This window comes from Rhinopithecus roxellana, chromosome 15 (genome assembly GCF_007565055.1).
Source record: "Rhinopithecus roxellana isolate Shanxi Qingling chromosome 15, ASM756505v1, whole genome shotgun sequence".
NCBI lineage: Eukaryota > Metazoa > Chordata > Mammalia > Primates > Cercopithecidae > Rhinopithecus > Rhinopithecus roxellana.
The window spans coordinates 119,021,032-119,036,655 of NC_044563.1; the positions used below are offsets into that span (position 1 = coordinate 119,021,032).

A 15,624-nucleotide genomic window follows, 5' to 3' on the forward strand; every position below is an offset into this window, starting at 1 on the left:
CTAGTGCATTTCTGCACTAGAAAGACAATAGGGGAAATCTCTAAACACTCCTCTTGAATCACTCTGTATCATGTTTCTGAGGCTGTGTTAATTTGCTCTAGTAAATAAATACTGTCTGAAATAGTAGTCACCTGCCAGGTGACTAGGTAAGTCCTCACCTAGTGGGTAAGACTCACCCACTAGGTAAGTCCACCATCATGATGTATTTGGTTTATGCAAGGGCTCCAATGATTAATTGAATGAGGTTGTGAGAGGATTACCCTCCTTGTTGCTTTTAAATCTCTGATGGTGTAACCAGTCCGTGCAATCCTCCCAGGATGTGACATTGGTTTTTTGCTGCTTTTGGTTTACTATTTTGGTCAGAGTTCAGGAGGAGCAGTTTCAGGGGCTTCTAATTGGTGCTTCCTACCATAAAGATCTTATTCCAGACGTCAGGGAACGACCACAAGGTGGTCTGTGGGCCCATTGGGCCCACTGTGAGATGACCTTGAGTCAGAACTCTATTTATCACTTTCCCTCATATGCCTCCTTTCTAAACTGGAAGGCCATTATACCATTTTGGGACCTGTGATACCAGGTCAGTTCAGATCTGGTATCCAACTGTCCTTGCAAAATCTGAGTACTGTTCTTCCCCAGTGCACTGTTACCCTGGTGGATGGCCTTATGTCCCTTTATGAGGATAATTTAAAAGATATATGTGATCCTTGGTATATAGTGGCATCACAGTTACTAAGATATGTGTGTGTGTATGTATATGTGTGTGAGAGAGAGAGACTAGATCCCCCTGAAGGAGGATTTCTCTCTCCATATATATACATACATATATATATACACACACACATACACATATACACATATATGTATGTATGTTTTGTATGATTTATGTATACATATGATACCTATACATATTAGGCATGTTTTGTATTATTTGTACATACATATATGACAAGTATGATTTGTATATACATATGTATAGGTATATATAGTATATGTATGTATATAAATGGAGATATTTATGTATGCATATATACATACATATGTATATATGTATATGTATATGGATGTGTATGTATGTACATGTATATACGTATACATCTGTATGTATGCACTTTTTCCATTCTACTATCCCATCATCTTTAATGATACTAGAGAGGCCAATTCCCCAGAAACACCTCATACTCTTAACCCACCCCACAGAGAACAGCTACCACCAGATATCTCTCAGACACCAGTGTGTACCCTCACTAGTGTGGTCCTTATGGCTTCGATGAAAGCCAATGAAAGGCGTGCCCTCTGGGCCTTCCCAGGCAACAGAGTATGCTGGTGGGTTCTTCACTCTCATGTAATAGATTCATTTTAAGGTTCAAATCTCTCTGTGCCTTCTGCCTTCTTCCTCAAAATCATGCCACAGAAATTCTGGCATCTCCACCACATATACCATAGGACATCATTGTGTCCAAGATTTGAGAATCCATGTCAGCAGAGTATTAGACAAGCTCCTGGTTTCCTGTCTAGAAAATTGATTCCCAAGTCAAGAATGTGTGTATCTATGTCAATAAATTCTTCCCTCTCCAGCCTTACATCCCCCAACTTAATCCAATGCCTTTCAGATTTACTCCCACATGTGTTTCCTTGATTTCTGATGATACTTAATGCCCGGGTCCAATAAGTCTTTTGGTTAGTAGCCTATTTCCTACCATGACTAGGATCTGAGCTATGCTGAGACCTGATCTTAGTCATTTGCTGAAAATAATGAGCAGAGGGAAGAGCAATTTGGGAGGAGGGCAAGCATTATCTTGTGAGGTTTTTGTCTCAAATGAGGTCTTTATCAATTCTCCATGCAAGCGTAGTTTCTGCTCCTCTGGCAAGAGGGAGGTACTACTTCTACCTTTGCAGAGCTTGCTTCTGCCTATGTAAAACTACTTGCAAGACTCCTGTCTGCATAAACTTTCTTCCCAAATTAGTCATCATAAACTAGTGATTATCTTGACAAACTATATTATGCAGCATTAACCAAATATAAAATCTTATATTTTATATTATACTTAGCAAATAATACTATTAATATAACATGATAATATTATATTAGCAAACAAAAGTTGTATGTATGTTTAGAGACAGAATCTCACTCTGTAGACCAGGCTGGAGTGCAGTGGTGATATGGTTTGTCTCTGTGTCCTATGCAAATCTTGTGCGGAATGGTAATTCCTCAGTGTTGGAGGAGGGACCTGGTGGGAGGTAATTGAATCACGGGAGTGGATTTCCCCTTTGCTGTTCTTGTGATAGTGAGTGAGTTCTCACAAGATCTGGTTGTTTGAAAGTGTGTAGCACTTCCCCCTGCTCTCTGTCTTCCTCTTGCTCCAGCCACGTAGGACATGCAGGCTTCTCTTTCACCTTCTGTCATGATTATGTTTCCTGAGGCCTCCCCAGCCATGCTCCCTGTACAGCGTGTGAAACCATGAGCCAATTAAACTTCTTTTCTTTATAAATTACCCAGTCTGAGGTAATTCTGTATAGCAACGTGAGAATGGACTAATAAAGTGGTGGGATTATGACTCCTCTGAGTAGCTGGGACTACAGGTGTGTACCACTATACCCAGCTGTTTTCAAAATTTCTTTTGTAGAGGTGGAGCCTTACTATGTTGCCCAGGCTGGTCTCAAACTCTAGGCTCAAGCAATCCTCCTGTTTCAGCCACCCAAAATGCTAGGATTATAGGTGTGAACCACCATGGCCAGCCTAAAATTTGATTTCCTACTTAAGCAAAGTCTACTGAGGTTTGTGTAACTATTTAAAGCAGTTATTTCCAGCAATTCAGCTTGTTCTGTCTTGTGGCAACTCTCTCGTGATATACTTCTACAACCACCACAGAAGGACAGAAGGAGTAAACTACTAGAGAAATTTCCACCAGCAATTAAATGTTCCAGTCTGAAAATGATATTTTTCACTTCTTCACTCAACCCACTGGTTAGAAGTAGTCAGATGCCCCACTGCCCACCACCCAACTCTGCAAGGAGTTGGACTGTGGGAAAATGGAACCCTCCTATATGTTCAGAAGAGAGAAAATGACATACGCCTAGAATGCTCTACCATGATGTCACTGATTTTATCTAAAACTGCTTTTGGAATCCATATGTGGGGCAAGGGAAATGGATTCCCCTCCCTCACCCCAGTTTATATAGTATAAATTCCATGTGAGTAGAGAATATTTGAGTTTTTTGTATATCCTAATTTCCCACATGAATTTTTTTTATATTGTCTACTTCCCATTTCAAATTTGAAAAGCAGTCTTTGTAAGTGTGACTGTGTCATCAGAAAATAACTAATAAATATAGAAAGTATATAAAACATTAGAAACAAGGTTGACTTTATTTCAAACATAAAACTCTTTATTTTGTGTAAGAAGAGTTATCCCTTGCCTATCCAGGGTGACACTAGTGACTGCATATGTGTTCTTGAGCTGCTTTTCCTCCAGTGAAGACTCATGTCTCCTGTCTCTTTCTATCTTGAAAAGATATGTTTGTCACTGAAGCTGCTCTCTGGGATCAAGGTCAGAATTGTATACTCTGGAAAAGATCTTTGCAACTCTGGCCTATATGAATCCATAAGCCATGAACTTGACTTTTCGTACCCACCATTTGTGGAACTAAATTATATCAGTACAAAAAGGGCTACATTCTAAATTGTAAAAAAAATATGCAAAATGAGGTATAAATAAGATTATATTCTGTGTATCAGTGATTCTAGAGGTTAAAAATGACTGAAAAATAGACAGTTCTTCAGGAAAACACCTCCTTTGGACTCACATAATGTATTTTCCATTCAAATTAGTAATGTTCAATTTTTTCTGCAGTTGAACCAGCTATTAGCTTTCTGGAGAGTCAAAATTCTCTTCGTTTTAGGATCAAATTTGTATTGCCTTGTTCCATGAAAGAAATAGAAAAATCCTAGAAACAAAACAAAAGAGACTTACTACATTATGCGAGTAGTTTCTAGGTTTAACTTGAATTCTTGAGAAACCAATTCATTTGTGAGCGCAGATATTTTTGGCATTTGTTGTTCTAACTAACAATAATGATGCTATTGCTATGGCAATGAAATGGAGGAAATACATGCATATTTGCTTACCATCTTTCATGAAAACTGCATCAACTTTGTTGCCAATTCCAGGAAAGTCATGTGCTATCATTTTGGGATAACCTGGGTCCATAGATCGTTTATATTCATCATACCTGGTCAGAAAAGAGTTAAGAATGTCAGACCTTTTGCTAAACATGTACATTCTCAAAATCATTACAGAAAATACACCATGAGGAATTTAACCAGAATATTTCATTTTATAGATCATTTGTGAAATGGGGAGTAGATGGGGTAAGGTGGAATGTTGGGTGAACTAAAAGGCCTTTAAGGCCCCTCTGAAATCCAACATCGAATTCTCCAGTAGGTTCTATGCTATGTCGTACTGAGGTAACATACTATGGAAGATAAGTAACTTTTGGCCAAAGTAGCTCTGTTAAGATGAATGCCCTCAATTCTACATCCTTTTAAAATTCATCCCCCTACATTCTCTGGATTCCCAGTACAGGCATTGTGTGATGACTATTGGTCAACAGACTAAATAGATGATAGATTGGCACCAGCCATTTGCAGAAAAGGATGCTGGTCAAGGCAGTTTGAGACTCACTTTGAAATGGGGTGTTCTAGAACTTTCTATGTAGAAAGAACTGAGGCCCTAACATTCTCTGCACTTAAACTTACCTCCAGTATTTATTAGCAACAAAGAAGTAGGTTTTTCCAGTGTTTTCCTCAGAAAGAGCAGCATCGATATGCTTCACAGTTCTAGGGAAGCCAAAGGAGCTATAGATGTCCTTGGGGTATCCGCGTAGCACATTCTGCCCCTGAACAGCCCAGTACTTATTCCCTGCCAATCAAGAAACACTGATGAAAACACTTGCCTAAGACTTCACTAGGCAGTAAGTTAATTTCTAGGTAAGTTCTTAGTTTCACATGCTAGTGCAGTGCCCTGGCTGCAGATTAGAATCATCTAGGGAGATTTTTGAAAATACTGATGCTGGGACCCTATCTCAGATTTGCTCATGGACTGTGGAAGTTCAAACAATTTGTATAATAAAGGGCAGAGTGCTGTAGTGACTCACAACCTGTAAGAATTTGCAATCCTGGGATTCAAATCACTGCATTTGACTAGAAGACAGTTCCAAATACTTGAATTAATGCTGTGTCCAGTTTCCGTGTTTATACTCAGTAAGCCCCTCATCACATAAAGCTGGTCTCATATACTAAAGCCAAGATTTCTCTTATTGTACACACGTGCTATTTACCCCTCATGAAAAAGGAATGTGAAACTTTCTGTCTCTAACATCCCTTTAATTTCATAATTTAAAGGCTAGAAATTCTGTTTCAAAGCGTTTGGCCCACCTGACCTGCATTTAATTCTTTGCCTTGAGTGTATGGCTGAGTCAAATGTCTTACTCATTGTACTATGCTAAACACGTGTTTGTAAAAATACTTGTGCATGACACAGTGTCTTCAAAGTCCAGGAGCTGATCATTGGATTGTGTTTCATTCTGACAGAATGGAAGAAGTTTCTCCCAATCAATTCACAGTATTCAGAACTTCTCATAATTTGATGTGCATATGAATTGCCCACGAAACTTGTTAAAATTCAGATTCTATCTGAATTGATTTATTAAAACAGTGAAAAATAATTAGAAGGATTACCTTTGAAAAACCGGACTTCATCTCTGTCGGCAAATTCGTAAGCAGCTTGAAGCCCATTTGGCAGTTGTGGCCAGAAAACAGAAATGAAATTGAGCTCAACTTCCGGGTAGAAGGGATTTGTGCGCATGTAGAATCTGATTAGAAAAAAAGAAAGAAACATTTCCATCTAATTTCTGGTAATCTCTGGCAGACATCCAGCTCCAGCTCCTTCTTGTTGCTGGCACTAGAGGTGTGCTGGTAAATGTTTAACATTCAGCTCCCCAAAGGAGGGTTGGTTTATAGCATTTGCTGATCTCACTAGGTTGAAATACTCCCATTATGATGAATTTCACGAGTCTCAGTGGAGCACCGTTGTACAGCATACAAATAAAATAGGCATAAGTAACTTTAAGAACATAAACAAGTAGAAAAATGCAGTAAAATTATGACAAAGAGATGAGTTTTAATTATTTTTATTATCTTTTAATGTAATTTAATTTTGTTTATATAATTTAAGTTTTATCTATTTATTTTTTATTTATTTACTTTTTTGAGACAGAGTCTCACTCTGTCGCCCAGGCTGGAGTGCAGTGGTATAATCTTGGCTCACTGCAACCTCTGCCTCCCAGGTTCAAGGATTCTCCTGCCTCAGCCTCCTGAGTAGTTGGGATTACAGGTGCAGGCCAACACGCCCAGCTAATTTTTGTACTTTTAGTAGAGACAGGGTTTCACCGTGTTGGCCAGGCTGGTCTTGAACTCCTGACCTCAAATGATTCCCTCACCTTGGCCTCCCAAAGTGCTGCGATTACAATTGTGATCCACTGCACCTGGCCTATAATTTAATTTTTAATAATGGCTATGGTTCACAGTTAACATGCAAAATTCTTCAAAATTTAACAGTCAGCTTTGGTGAGCCATTAGGGATCGGCTGTGCACATTACCAGCTGGACCATGACTCTAACATGCTATATTTAGTGATGACTTACAACACACCAGGCCCAGTCCTTACATCAGAGCTTATCACAAGGACACTACAAAAGAGTATCTGAGGATGAGAAATTGAGGTCAGGGAGATAAGGGAGGTGTCTAAGGCCACCCAGCTGGTAAGAGGCTAAGGTGGATTTTTAAACTGAGGTCTGGCAGCCACTCCCTTTGTTGTCCCTTGGTTAGTAGTACTTACACAAAGTGGATTATAGAGTTTATAGGGACTAGGGTAACAGCACAGCATGGACTGTCATGTGGGCTGACACAGAAGAGCTCCAGATTCCAGGCCACAGGGAAACTTATGGCTTTGGCTGTCAGAAACCTGACTTCTAGGTCCCATCCTACCTCTGCCTGGCTGTGATGCCTTAGGCAAATCAGTTACTACATCTATCTCTAGCATTTCATGTCTCCCCGACGTGGCAACATTTAAATGATCTCTGTGTCCTTTCAATTTGGCAAATTCTCACATTGGTCCCCTTCCATCTAGTACTATTCGGTTTGATAGATGTGTCCTGCTGTACTGAGAGGTTTCCTTTAACACATCTGTTTTCTTAACTTGTTCCAGCATTGAACCACACCCTGTATAGTTTACCTCCAGCCTTATCTTTTACACTTACAAACTAAAGAGTGGGCAGAAAGAATTATGAGCCAGTGCCCAGAATTCTAGGAGAGATGCGACTACAGAGTAGTAAAACAGTGCCACAGCACTTGAAAGGCTGCAGAGAACCAGCCTTTCAGACTACCCTGAATTTCTATGTGTTGATCATTCTGTGGACTACATCATTCACCAAATGCAGTGTGCAATAATACACCAAAAGAGTGTGTTATTTTGCCTGATCCTTTAGGAATCACTATGGTACAGACAGCAGGCCTCCTCCTTGCATGTGAGATGACCCCAACCTTTTTGAGTCCACATGCTGCAGAGGAAGTTCTGGGATTCTTCTCTGAAGAGGGAAGCTCCATGTTACCCCTATCTGTCCCAGGAGGGATTACATCAGTTCTTGGGGACTTTCCCAGCATTGGCTCTGTCCCATCTCTTCTTCTCTGGGCCTCCAGGGGGCAACAGAAACCCTTCAAGAAAACAGGCTTTGGGAGGGCCATTTTTCCAGGCTGGCACGGGAGATAATTAAAGGATGGCTATGCGATCCTTTAATTATCTTATCAGCGAGACGTTGCTATGGAAAGGACCACTTTCTCCTAAGAAAGTCCTATGATACTTATCATCATAAAGCGTCGCATAATGAAAAGAGACCTGAAGTAGCGGACAGAAGACCAATAACTGCTCTGCTACCAATGAGCTCTATGCCCCCAAAAGATCTCTTTCCTTCTCTCTGACTTACTTTGCTGATCTGTAAAACAAGATCATACACACTGGTTTTCTAAATTAACTATATTTTCTGAGGATCAGATAACCTAATGTTTTCTACCTACATGTAGAAAAACAAAGTTGTTACAAGTACATTATGTTGTACAAATGCATGCAGTTGCTACCATATAATTATAGATGTAAATCAGTGTGAAATAAGTAACATGTGAAGCATAATCATTAATAACCATAGTAGTGAATGTTGTGATTATTACAAATGCAGATCACAAAGTAGAACTGACATCTTACCTGTCTTTAAAGAACATCACTTCTCCCCGAATCGTAGTTATAGCATCAAAGGTTAGCTTACTGTCACACACTTTTGGGGTTTGTGGGCCGGTGGGCTGGACAGGATTTTGGGAACCTCCTAAGGAAAACAAAATACCTGCAGTTAGTTTTGCCTAGCGTTAGAAAACTACATAAACAATGAAGACAGCTTCTTCAAGGATATCGCTAATGACTGTTTTATTTGAAATAGGTATAAAGACCACCAGGCCCTTGTCGGTAATGCTTTTCTCCATACTCACCATATATGGCTTGGATGCCATCAATGTCATCCTGAGCTAGCTGAACATCACCACTGAAGGTGTAGCTGGGGTACATCAAAGCCCCGATATCAGTAGAATGAGAGAGTCCAAGAGAATGACCGAGTTCATGAGCCGCAACACGATATAAATTGTACTCTAAAAAGGCCAATACATCCATTTGTAATTATTTGAAATGTATTCAGTTTTGAGGCATTTAACTAATAAATAATTTACAACTACAAGGAAGAATGCTTCTATTTTATCAGTGACTTTTTGAAATATATGTCTGTATATCTTTTTTCCGAAGGCAGAAGGCACGCATTTATTAACAATGAAGAGACAGGTTAAAATCTAAACTCTATGATTACACTGATACAATTAAAAGACAAATTCAGCTGACTGAAAGCCCACTATGGATTAGTCAATATTATCAATGATTAAATGACATGTATTATTTCGCAGAGAAGCAATAAAGTTCTATTAACTTTATATATTTTTCTTTTTCTTTTCTTTTCTTTTTTTTTTTTTTTTTTTTGAGATGGATTCTTGCTCTGTCACCCAGGCTAGAGTGCAGTGGTACAGTCTCGGCTCACTGCAACCTCCGCCTCCTGAGTTCAAGTGATTCTCCTGCCTCAGCCTCCTGAGTAGCTGAGATTACAGGCGTGTGCCACCATGCCTGTCGAATTTTTATATTTTTAGCAGAGACGAGGTTTTACCATATTGGTCAGACTGGTCTCGAACTCCTGACCTTGTGACCTTCCTGCCTCGGCTTCCCAAATCACTGGGATTACAGGCATGAGCCACTGCGCCCAGCCTAACATTTAATATATTTCTTATTTACAAAACTGATAAATGTTGACTGCTGGAAATTTTGGAAAATACAAAAAGCCTTCATTTTCTTTAATTTCCATGTAAGTTTATGACCACTGTTAAATGTTGCTGTTTTCTTCTAATTAAGAAGATTTAATGTTGATGCCCACAAGTAAAACATCAAAGTTTTCAACATTTTCTTAATAAAAATTTTAGAGTAGCCTAGTTGTCACTGCTAAGATGTTGTTAGCTAGCAGAAAAGACCTTTCACTTTTCTAAATATATCACTGATTTTCTGAGCGGTAATAGAAAAATATATGCTTCCACGAATGATTCTTTCAACTAAATCAACCAATATTACAATGAAACATGAAAGGGAGAGGGGAGAAGTGAGAGAGGCAAATTTGATTGACTTACCTCTGAAATTGTTGGTCCACCTTTCATCTTCATCAAAATGAGCATCCCCCCCAATACCTGGGCCTGGTTGAAAAGCATGAGCAAGATTTCCTCCAGGGCCATCAAAGGGAGAATTGTCCCGATGATCTGAAAGAAACAGAATTCAGTGAAGTTTCCTTGTGGTTCTTATGTAAGCTAAGCCAGAAGGGCAAGCATTAGCTTTGTTAAGAGGCCAATAGACTTCCATGAAAAGTGATGCAGTTTCCCTTTTTGAGCCCATAAAATCAACATTCCTCTTAAACAAGCAATTCCGGTTGCACAGCTACGAGATTTAAGGGCAAGGTGAGGTTAAGGTTCTACAAGAAGAACTTACCTCCCCTGACAAAAGATATCATTATGTCTGCTTGCCCCTCAGAGACCTTGGTGAATGTCAGAGGTGTGACATTACTCCAGAGTTGAAAGGCTTTCTCGATGGCACGGTCCACATCTGCTCTTGGCAAATCTGGCGTGTAATTTTCAATCCTTAGAATGAAACAAGATAGAGGCACATTGGACATGACTTGTTACCACTATCGTGGGAAATAGCTCTCTCACTCTGGCCCTCCATCTGCCTACCTGTAGGTCAGATGTGTTTGCTCCCAGCGAGGGTTCCCCTCCGTGAGAACAAACTGAGCCACATCAGGCACTCCACACCTAGGCTGCTTCATCACCTTCAGGGTTTCAGCATCTGGTTTCCCAGTCACTTTCAGCCCAAAGAATTCCTGCATTTGCTTCAATTTTTCAACCACTGGGCCACTGTTTCTCTGCTTTTCAACTTGTCTCCCATCATTCTTCAGGTTGTAGTATTTTTCCAGGTATTTCTGACAAAAGAAAATTGTCGAAACACTGCATGGAAAATCTTTCTCATTATTCTAAAAATTGATGGCGTTAAGTTTTAGCCAGAACAGAGAACTGCTTTTAAAGCTTGTGTTTAGATTTTGCAATTGCTTTTATCCTTATTTTTGGTGAGAAATGAAATTTCAGAGTAGAAATGTTCCTATTATTAATTACTGTGAAGTAAGAACTTCATAGTAGAGCAATTTTTATAGAGCAAGATTTGCATACTGTCACAAGTCTACAATTTGTGGAGAGAGGTTTGGATGCTGTTCCTTTAGTTCCCTCTCACCTCCAAATGGAAAAGGAGAGCCTATGCATGGCTAGATACGTTTTTGGGGGAGGGTGCTGTTTCTAGCAAAAAAAAAAATATCTCTTTATAGGAAATCCATCCTTAAAAAACTCTATTATATTACTGCAGAAAAATACAAACTAAAGATTTGCATTATTGTCAGATGCAATGTAGCATTTACCTGGACTAAGTCCACATCTTGCTCTTGTGTTTCTAGAGTCGCTGGGAAGCCGTGAGACACCACACCCCAGAACAGCAGCAGCAGCAGTGGAGGAAAGCTGTGCATACTGGCCCTTGTCTTCTTTCTCAGCCCAAGGTAAGTGATGACTTCTCAGCTTCCTGCTGCTTCAATATCTCAGCTAGGAAGCTCCCTCTGTATATATAGAGTCCTTGCTTTCTAGAAAGCCGGAGGCTGTGTGACTCATGTTTTGCAACATCCTCTTGATTAGCTGTGAATAGACTAAGCAATCATTAGAAATGGTGACTCTTAGCAGATTGCTTGGAATCACCTGGTGTTGCAATGTCATGATTAAATTCAAACAAGACGTGTGTGAAGGAGACACACTCTGCCATGTAAACAGTGGTTTCCTCCAATTCATTTCTATCCGATTTGAGAAAGGCTCTTGTTATATACACAGGTCAAAGAGTACTCCATGACCTTTTTGAAAAAGACTTAATTCTGATGGTCATAAAGTGCTACAGGTTTCCCCACACACCTTGCTCCCAGGGCAGAGGGTGGAATTGCTAACACGGCGCACCTTATGGCTGTTCATCACCTGTGCTGACTGAAGTTCAGCTCCTCCAGCACTCACTTTATGGTGGCTCTTTGGGGTTCTCTGAGGTTCCCTTCTCCCTTTGTTAAGCTGCCTGGTACCATATTGCGATAGCACCACGGCTTCCCTTAATCTTTACTCAGAGCCAGACATGGTGGCTCAAGCCTATAATCTCAGAATTTTGGAAGGCCGAGGCAGGGGAATCGCTTGAGCCGAGGAGTTCAAGATCAGACTGGGCAACACGGTGAAACCCCACCACTATAAAAAACAAACAAACAAACAAACATTTTTTAAAATTGGCCAAGCATAGAGGCATGCACCTGGAGTCCCAGCCACTGAAGAGGCTGAGGTGGGAGGATCACTTGGGCCTGGGAGGTTGAGGGTGCAGTAAACTGTGATCGTGCCACTGCACTCCAGTCTAGGCAACAGAGAGAGACCCTGTCTAAAATAAAATTTGAAAAAATTTACTCAGGCCTAGGATTTAAGAGCCTTACCTGAGAAGACCCCTCATCTACAGGTGGAGTATGAGATAACTCCCCACCCTCTGTAGGCCTTGCCCATCATCATCATGGGACAAATAGGATCCTTCTCTGAAACCTGTCCGAATGTACCAGATGATGAAAAGGCTGGAAAGAGACTGAGCATGACTCTGGGGTCTTATTTTTAATCATACTTGTTTCCCCTAATACAAATATATCTTTGCTCCTTGGTGCTAGACAGCATTTATTTATTCTTTCATGTATGCTTTCATTCATATATGTATGCATTCCTCCATTCAAAAGATCTTATTTAGCATCTCCTGCCCATTAAAATAACTACATGGCTCTGTAATGAAAGATGTATATTCATGTACTTACCTTCCACATTAAGTTGTCTTGGGTACTACCAGTGCTATCTGTAGCATTCTTGGTGAGAAAAGTTGGTCTATCTCTGTAGCTCCTCCACTCATGCCCCACTCTCCTTCCTTGGAAGCATTTAGCGGAAACATACAGTGGAGAAACCCTGGCCTCTGTTTTATCACTCCAGCACCTTATGGTGTCTCCCACCTTTTCCACTGTATCAGGTTTGCTTTTCAAGACTTTCCTCCCCTTATGGATTCCTGTTTCCTTGCTGCGCCAAGACTGATATCTTACTCATAAACAGTACTTCAATATATCTTGGATTGTTTTGAAATAAATCGTATCCTCTCTAATAATTTAACCACAACTTCTTCATCTAAGTGGAGTGACATAATTTCAAGAGGGTAAGAGGAACAGGAAGAAGTTCTCATGAAAATGAAATCCTCTCGTTCTCACAGGCATCAGAGGGAGGGTGGGGCAGAGACCAAAGAACACTTGCCACTATAGTGACTCCAGCATGGACAAGGAAAATAGTGAAAGGGGCTGTTCACATTACAGGGTGAACATAGACTATGTCTTAAAAGTCAAGGAGTGGCAGATATACTCGATTGTGAGGGAGTCTAGTTAGTGTGAAGAGGTTACACCCCTAGTTCTACTGAGGCCTGGGAAACAAGGGTCAGTTAATAGGTTAACTCAGGAAAGCAGCATCATGACCATCTGCGATTGGACAGGAAGTTGCTTAAGACGTCAGCCTGGAAGAGTCTCATACACTGTCCCATCTGGCAAGAGCCTGCACATCCTACAGTCCAGGAGTTTTCAAACTTTTATAAACTTCTGTATCCTTTACTTAAACAAAATCCCTTTTGGAAAGCAAATTTGAAAACCAGGTGGAAACAGAAGTTCTCTGATGGAAGCTGGAAATAGAGCCTTGGAGTTCCCCACAACCCCCCACATCATGCCTGCTTTGTCCTCCCTTCTCTAGCAAAGCTCCCCGGTGTCTGAGTCCAGAGCTCTCATGCTAAATGCTCATGGTGTTTCATTAAATGTCACAGTTGCTGACGTGGATTGGAAACTGGTTGCTTGAAACAGCTTTTCATTATTTTTTTTTCAAAAAAAGCAAAAAAAAGTTTTAAAAGCAAAAAAAGTTAAATTAAGTTTTGGTTAAGCAGCCAGCCTAGATTCACACGGCCCTGAATCTTGCAATTTCCAGTTAGGTATTCACGGAAGATCTTCTAATGCAACATATGTAACTTTGCAGCTGGTGCTAGCATGTGATTTATTTGAGAGTAAAAAAGAAAACAAAAATTTAGAACAGAAAGCTTGGGATTAAATCCTACCAAATCCTAGCAATGCCTAGACTTAGCATAGTTTCCAGGAAGCTCAAAACATGTTAAATTTGTATTTGCTCTTCACATCCAGATTATTTGTTTCCTCTGGGAGCATCTTCTTCCCCCATAATTCTTTTTTTTATGTAATTTCTGAAATTATTCCTCTACTCCTTATGACAAGCATCAGAGGGCTCTCATGAGTGTGGCTGTGTCAGCTGACTCCAGACTATTTCCAGGCAGGCAAATTATTTCCACGGTTTTCTTGGTTGATTCATGCTGTCCGCTCTGTGAAAGTCCTCAAATATATTTATATTTTTCCATAATTAAACTCAGTCTTGAAATTTCAATCTTGCTTCATATTTTTGTAAGCTTGGGAATTCAGCCTTTTTAATTTTGTAACTCCATTTGGGTGTCAGATTTTTTTTTTCTATTTTTTTTGTCCTGCAAGTCTTGAAATGGTCTTTAGCCAGAAACATTAAGTATTTAATGCTATTTTGTTGTGAGAGTTACACGTGGGAAAAATTTGCCCCACCGTCTGTGTTATTCCTACATATGGCCATACAGTAGCTTTATGGATAACCATTGACCAGACACTTAACAGACACTTGGTACACACTGGTTCCATTAGTCCTCATGGTTACCTTCCAGGTAGAAAGGATTGATCAATTAACCCCGAGTCCCAGGGCACACAGCAGAATGGTAGTCACTTGTTGAACACAGCTCTGTGCCACTGCAGTCCAGACATGACACATACATACTCTGGGGATAGAAATCTTGCTTTCCTAAGAGAGAGAGAGTGTCTGGAGACACGAGGACTATCACATTAAGTCCACAATAATGTCTCCATGCCACCACCCGTTCCCACAGGCCTGAAAGAATCTTCCCCTTCAAGCTGTCACTCAATCTCCCTTATTTCCCTTACCAAACTTCTTGAATTTGTAGTTTATACTACCTCAACTTAGTAGGTATCTGCAAATGATTGTTACATGAGTTAATAAGTGAACAGATCAATGAAGAAATAGATACTTAAATGACACTTAAATAAAGGGTCTATTTCTCATTAGGTTGAGTTCTTTATAAGAAGTCTTATGCCCATGACTAGGTTTTTATGTCTTTTACTCTCCTAAGACTAAAGTTTTTAAAATTACCATGGGAAGAATTTGGACATATCAACTGACTGGAGATTCAGTTAACTAATTTTTTTATTTAGTGACAAGGTCTTTCCCTGTCGCTTAGGCTGAAGTGTAGGCACCTCAAACTACTGGGTTCAAGCAATCCTCCTGCCTCAGACTCCCAAGTAGCTAGAACTAGAGATGTGCACCACCATGTCCCATTAATTTTTAAATTTTTTTGTAGAGTTGAGGTCTCACTATGTTGGCTAGGCTAGTCTCAAACTCCTGGCCTCAAGTAATTCTCTCACCTCGGCCTCCCAGAGTGTTGGGATTATAGGCATGAGCCACCACATCCAGCCTTACTGGAGATTTTATATGAAGCATAGCACATTAATTTTTGGTGATTTGCATGCCATGCTACAAGCATTTAGTATCTGATTATTTTGAGCATTTTATTAATGTGTTTGCCAATAATATTTTCTTATCTGCATAGTTTATTAAACACTGTGGAAAATGCTTATAGTTAGCACATTTGTGAAACAGATTTTTGCAGTTGTATCTCCTTTTAAAGGAAATTCAAACTAAGAGCCTTTCTGGGAATGAGTGTT

The 15,624-nt window shown here is 40.0% G+C and overlaps 1 protein-coding gene across 1 annotated transcript; it reads right to left on the minus strand.

Moving 5' to 3' along the window:
* Positions 1-3,339: 3,339 nt before the first annotated feature.
* Positions 3,340-12,634, minus strand: MMP1 (matrix metallopeptidase 1). The gene is made up of 11 exons (XM_010379062.2): positions 12,595-12,634; positions 11,146-11,424; positions 10,415-10,659; positions 10,173-10,321; positions 9,821-9,946; positions 8,594-8,749; positions 8,316-8,433; positions 5,738-5,871; positions 4,757-4,919; positions 4,127-4,230; positions 3,340-3,945 (listed from the first exon to the last, which is right to left on the minus strand). The coding sequence occupies exons 2-11, from the start codon at positions 11,248-11,250 to the stop codon at positions 3,836-3,838; spliced, it is 1,410 nt and encodes a 469-aa protein (XP_010377364.1). The 5' UTR covers positions 11,251-11,424; positions 12,595-12,634; the 3' UTR covers positions 3,340-3,835.
* Positions 12,635-15,624: the final 2,990 nt, after the last annotated feature.

Coding starts and splice junctions, on each gene's coding strand:
- MMP1 (XM_010379062.2), bottom strand. CDS start 11,250: ATGCACAGCTTTCCTCCACTGCTGCTGCTGCTGTTCTGGGGTGTGGTG. Junction 10,322..10,414: donor CAAACACATCTGACCTACAG/GTAGGCAGATGG, acceptor TTTCATTCTAAG/GATTGAAAATTACACGCCAG. Junction 3,946..4,126: donor TGCAGTTTTCATGAAAGATG/GTAAGCAAATAT, acceptor TTTTGTTTCTAG/GATTTTTCTATTTCTTTCAT.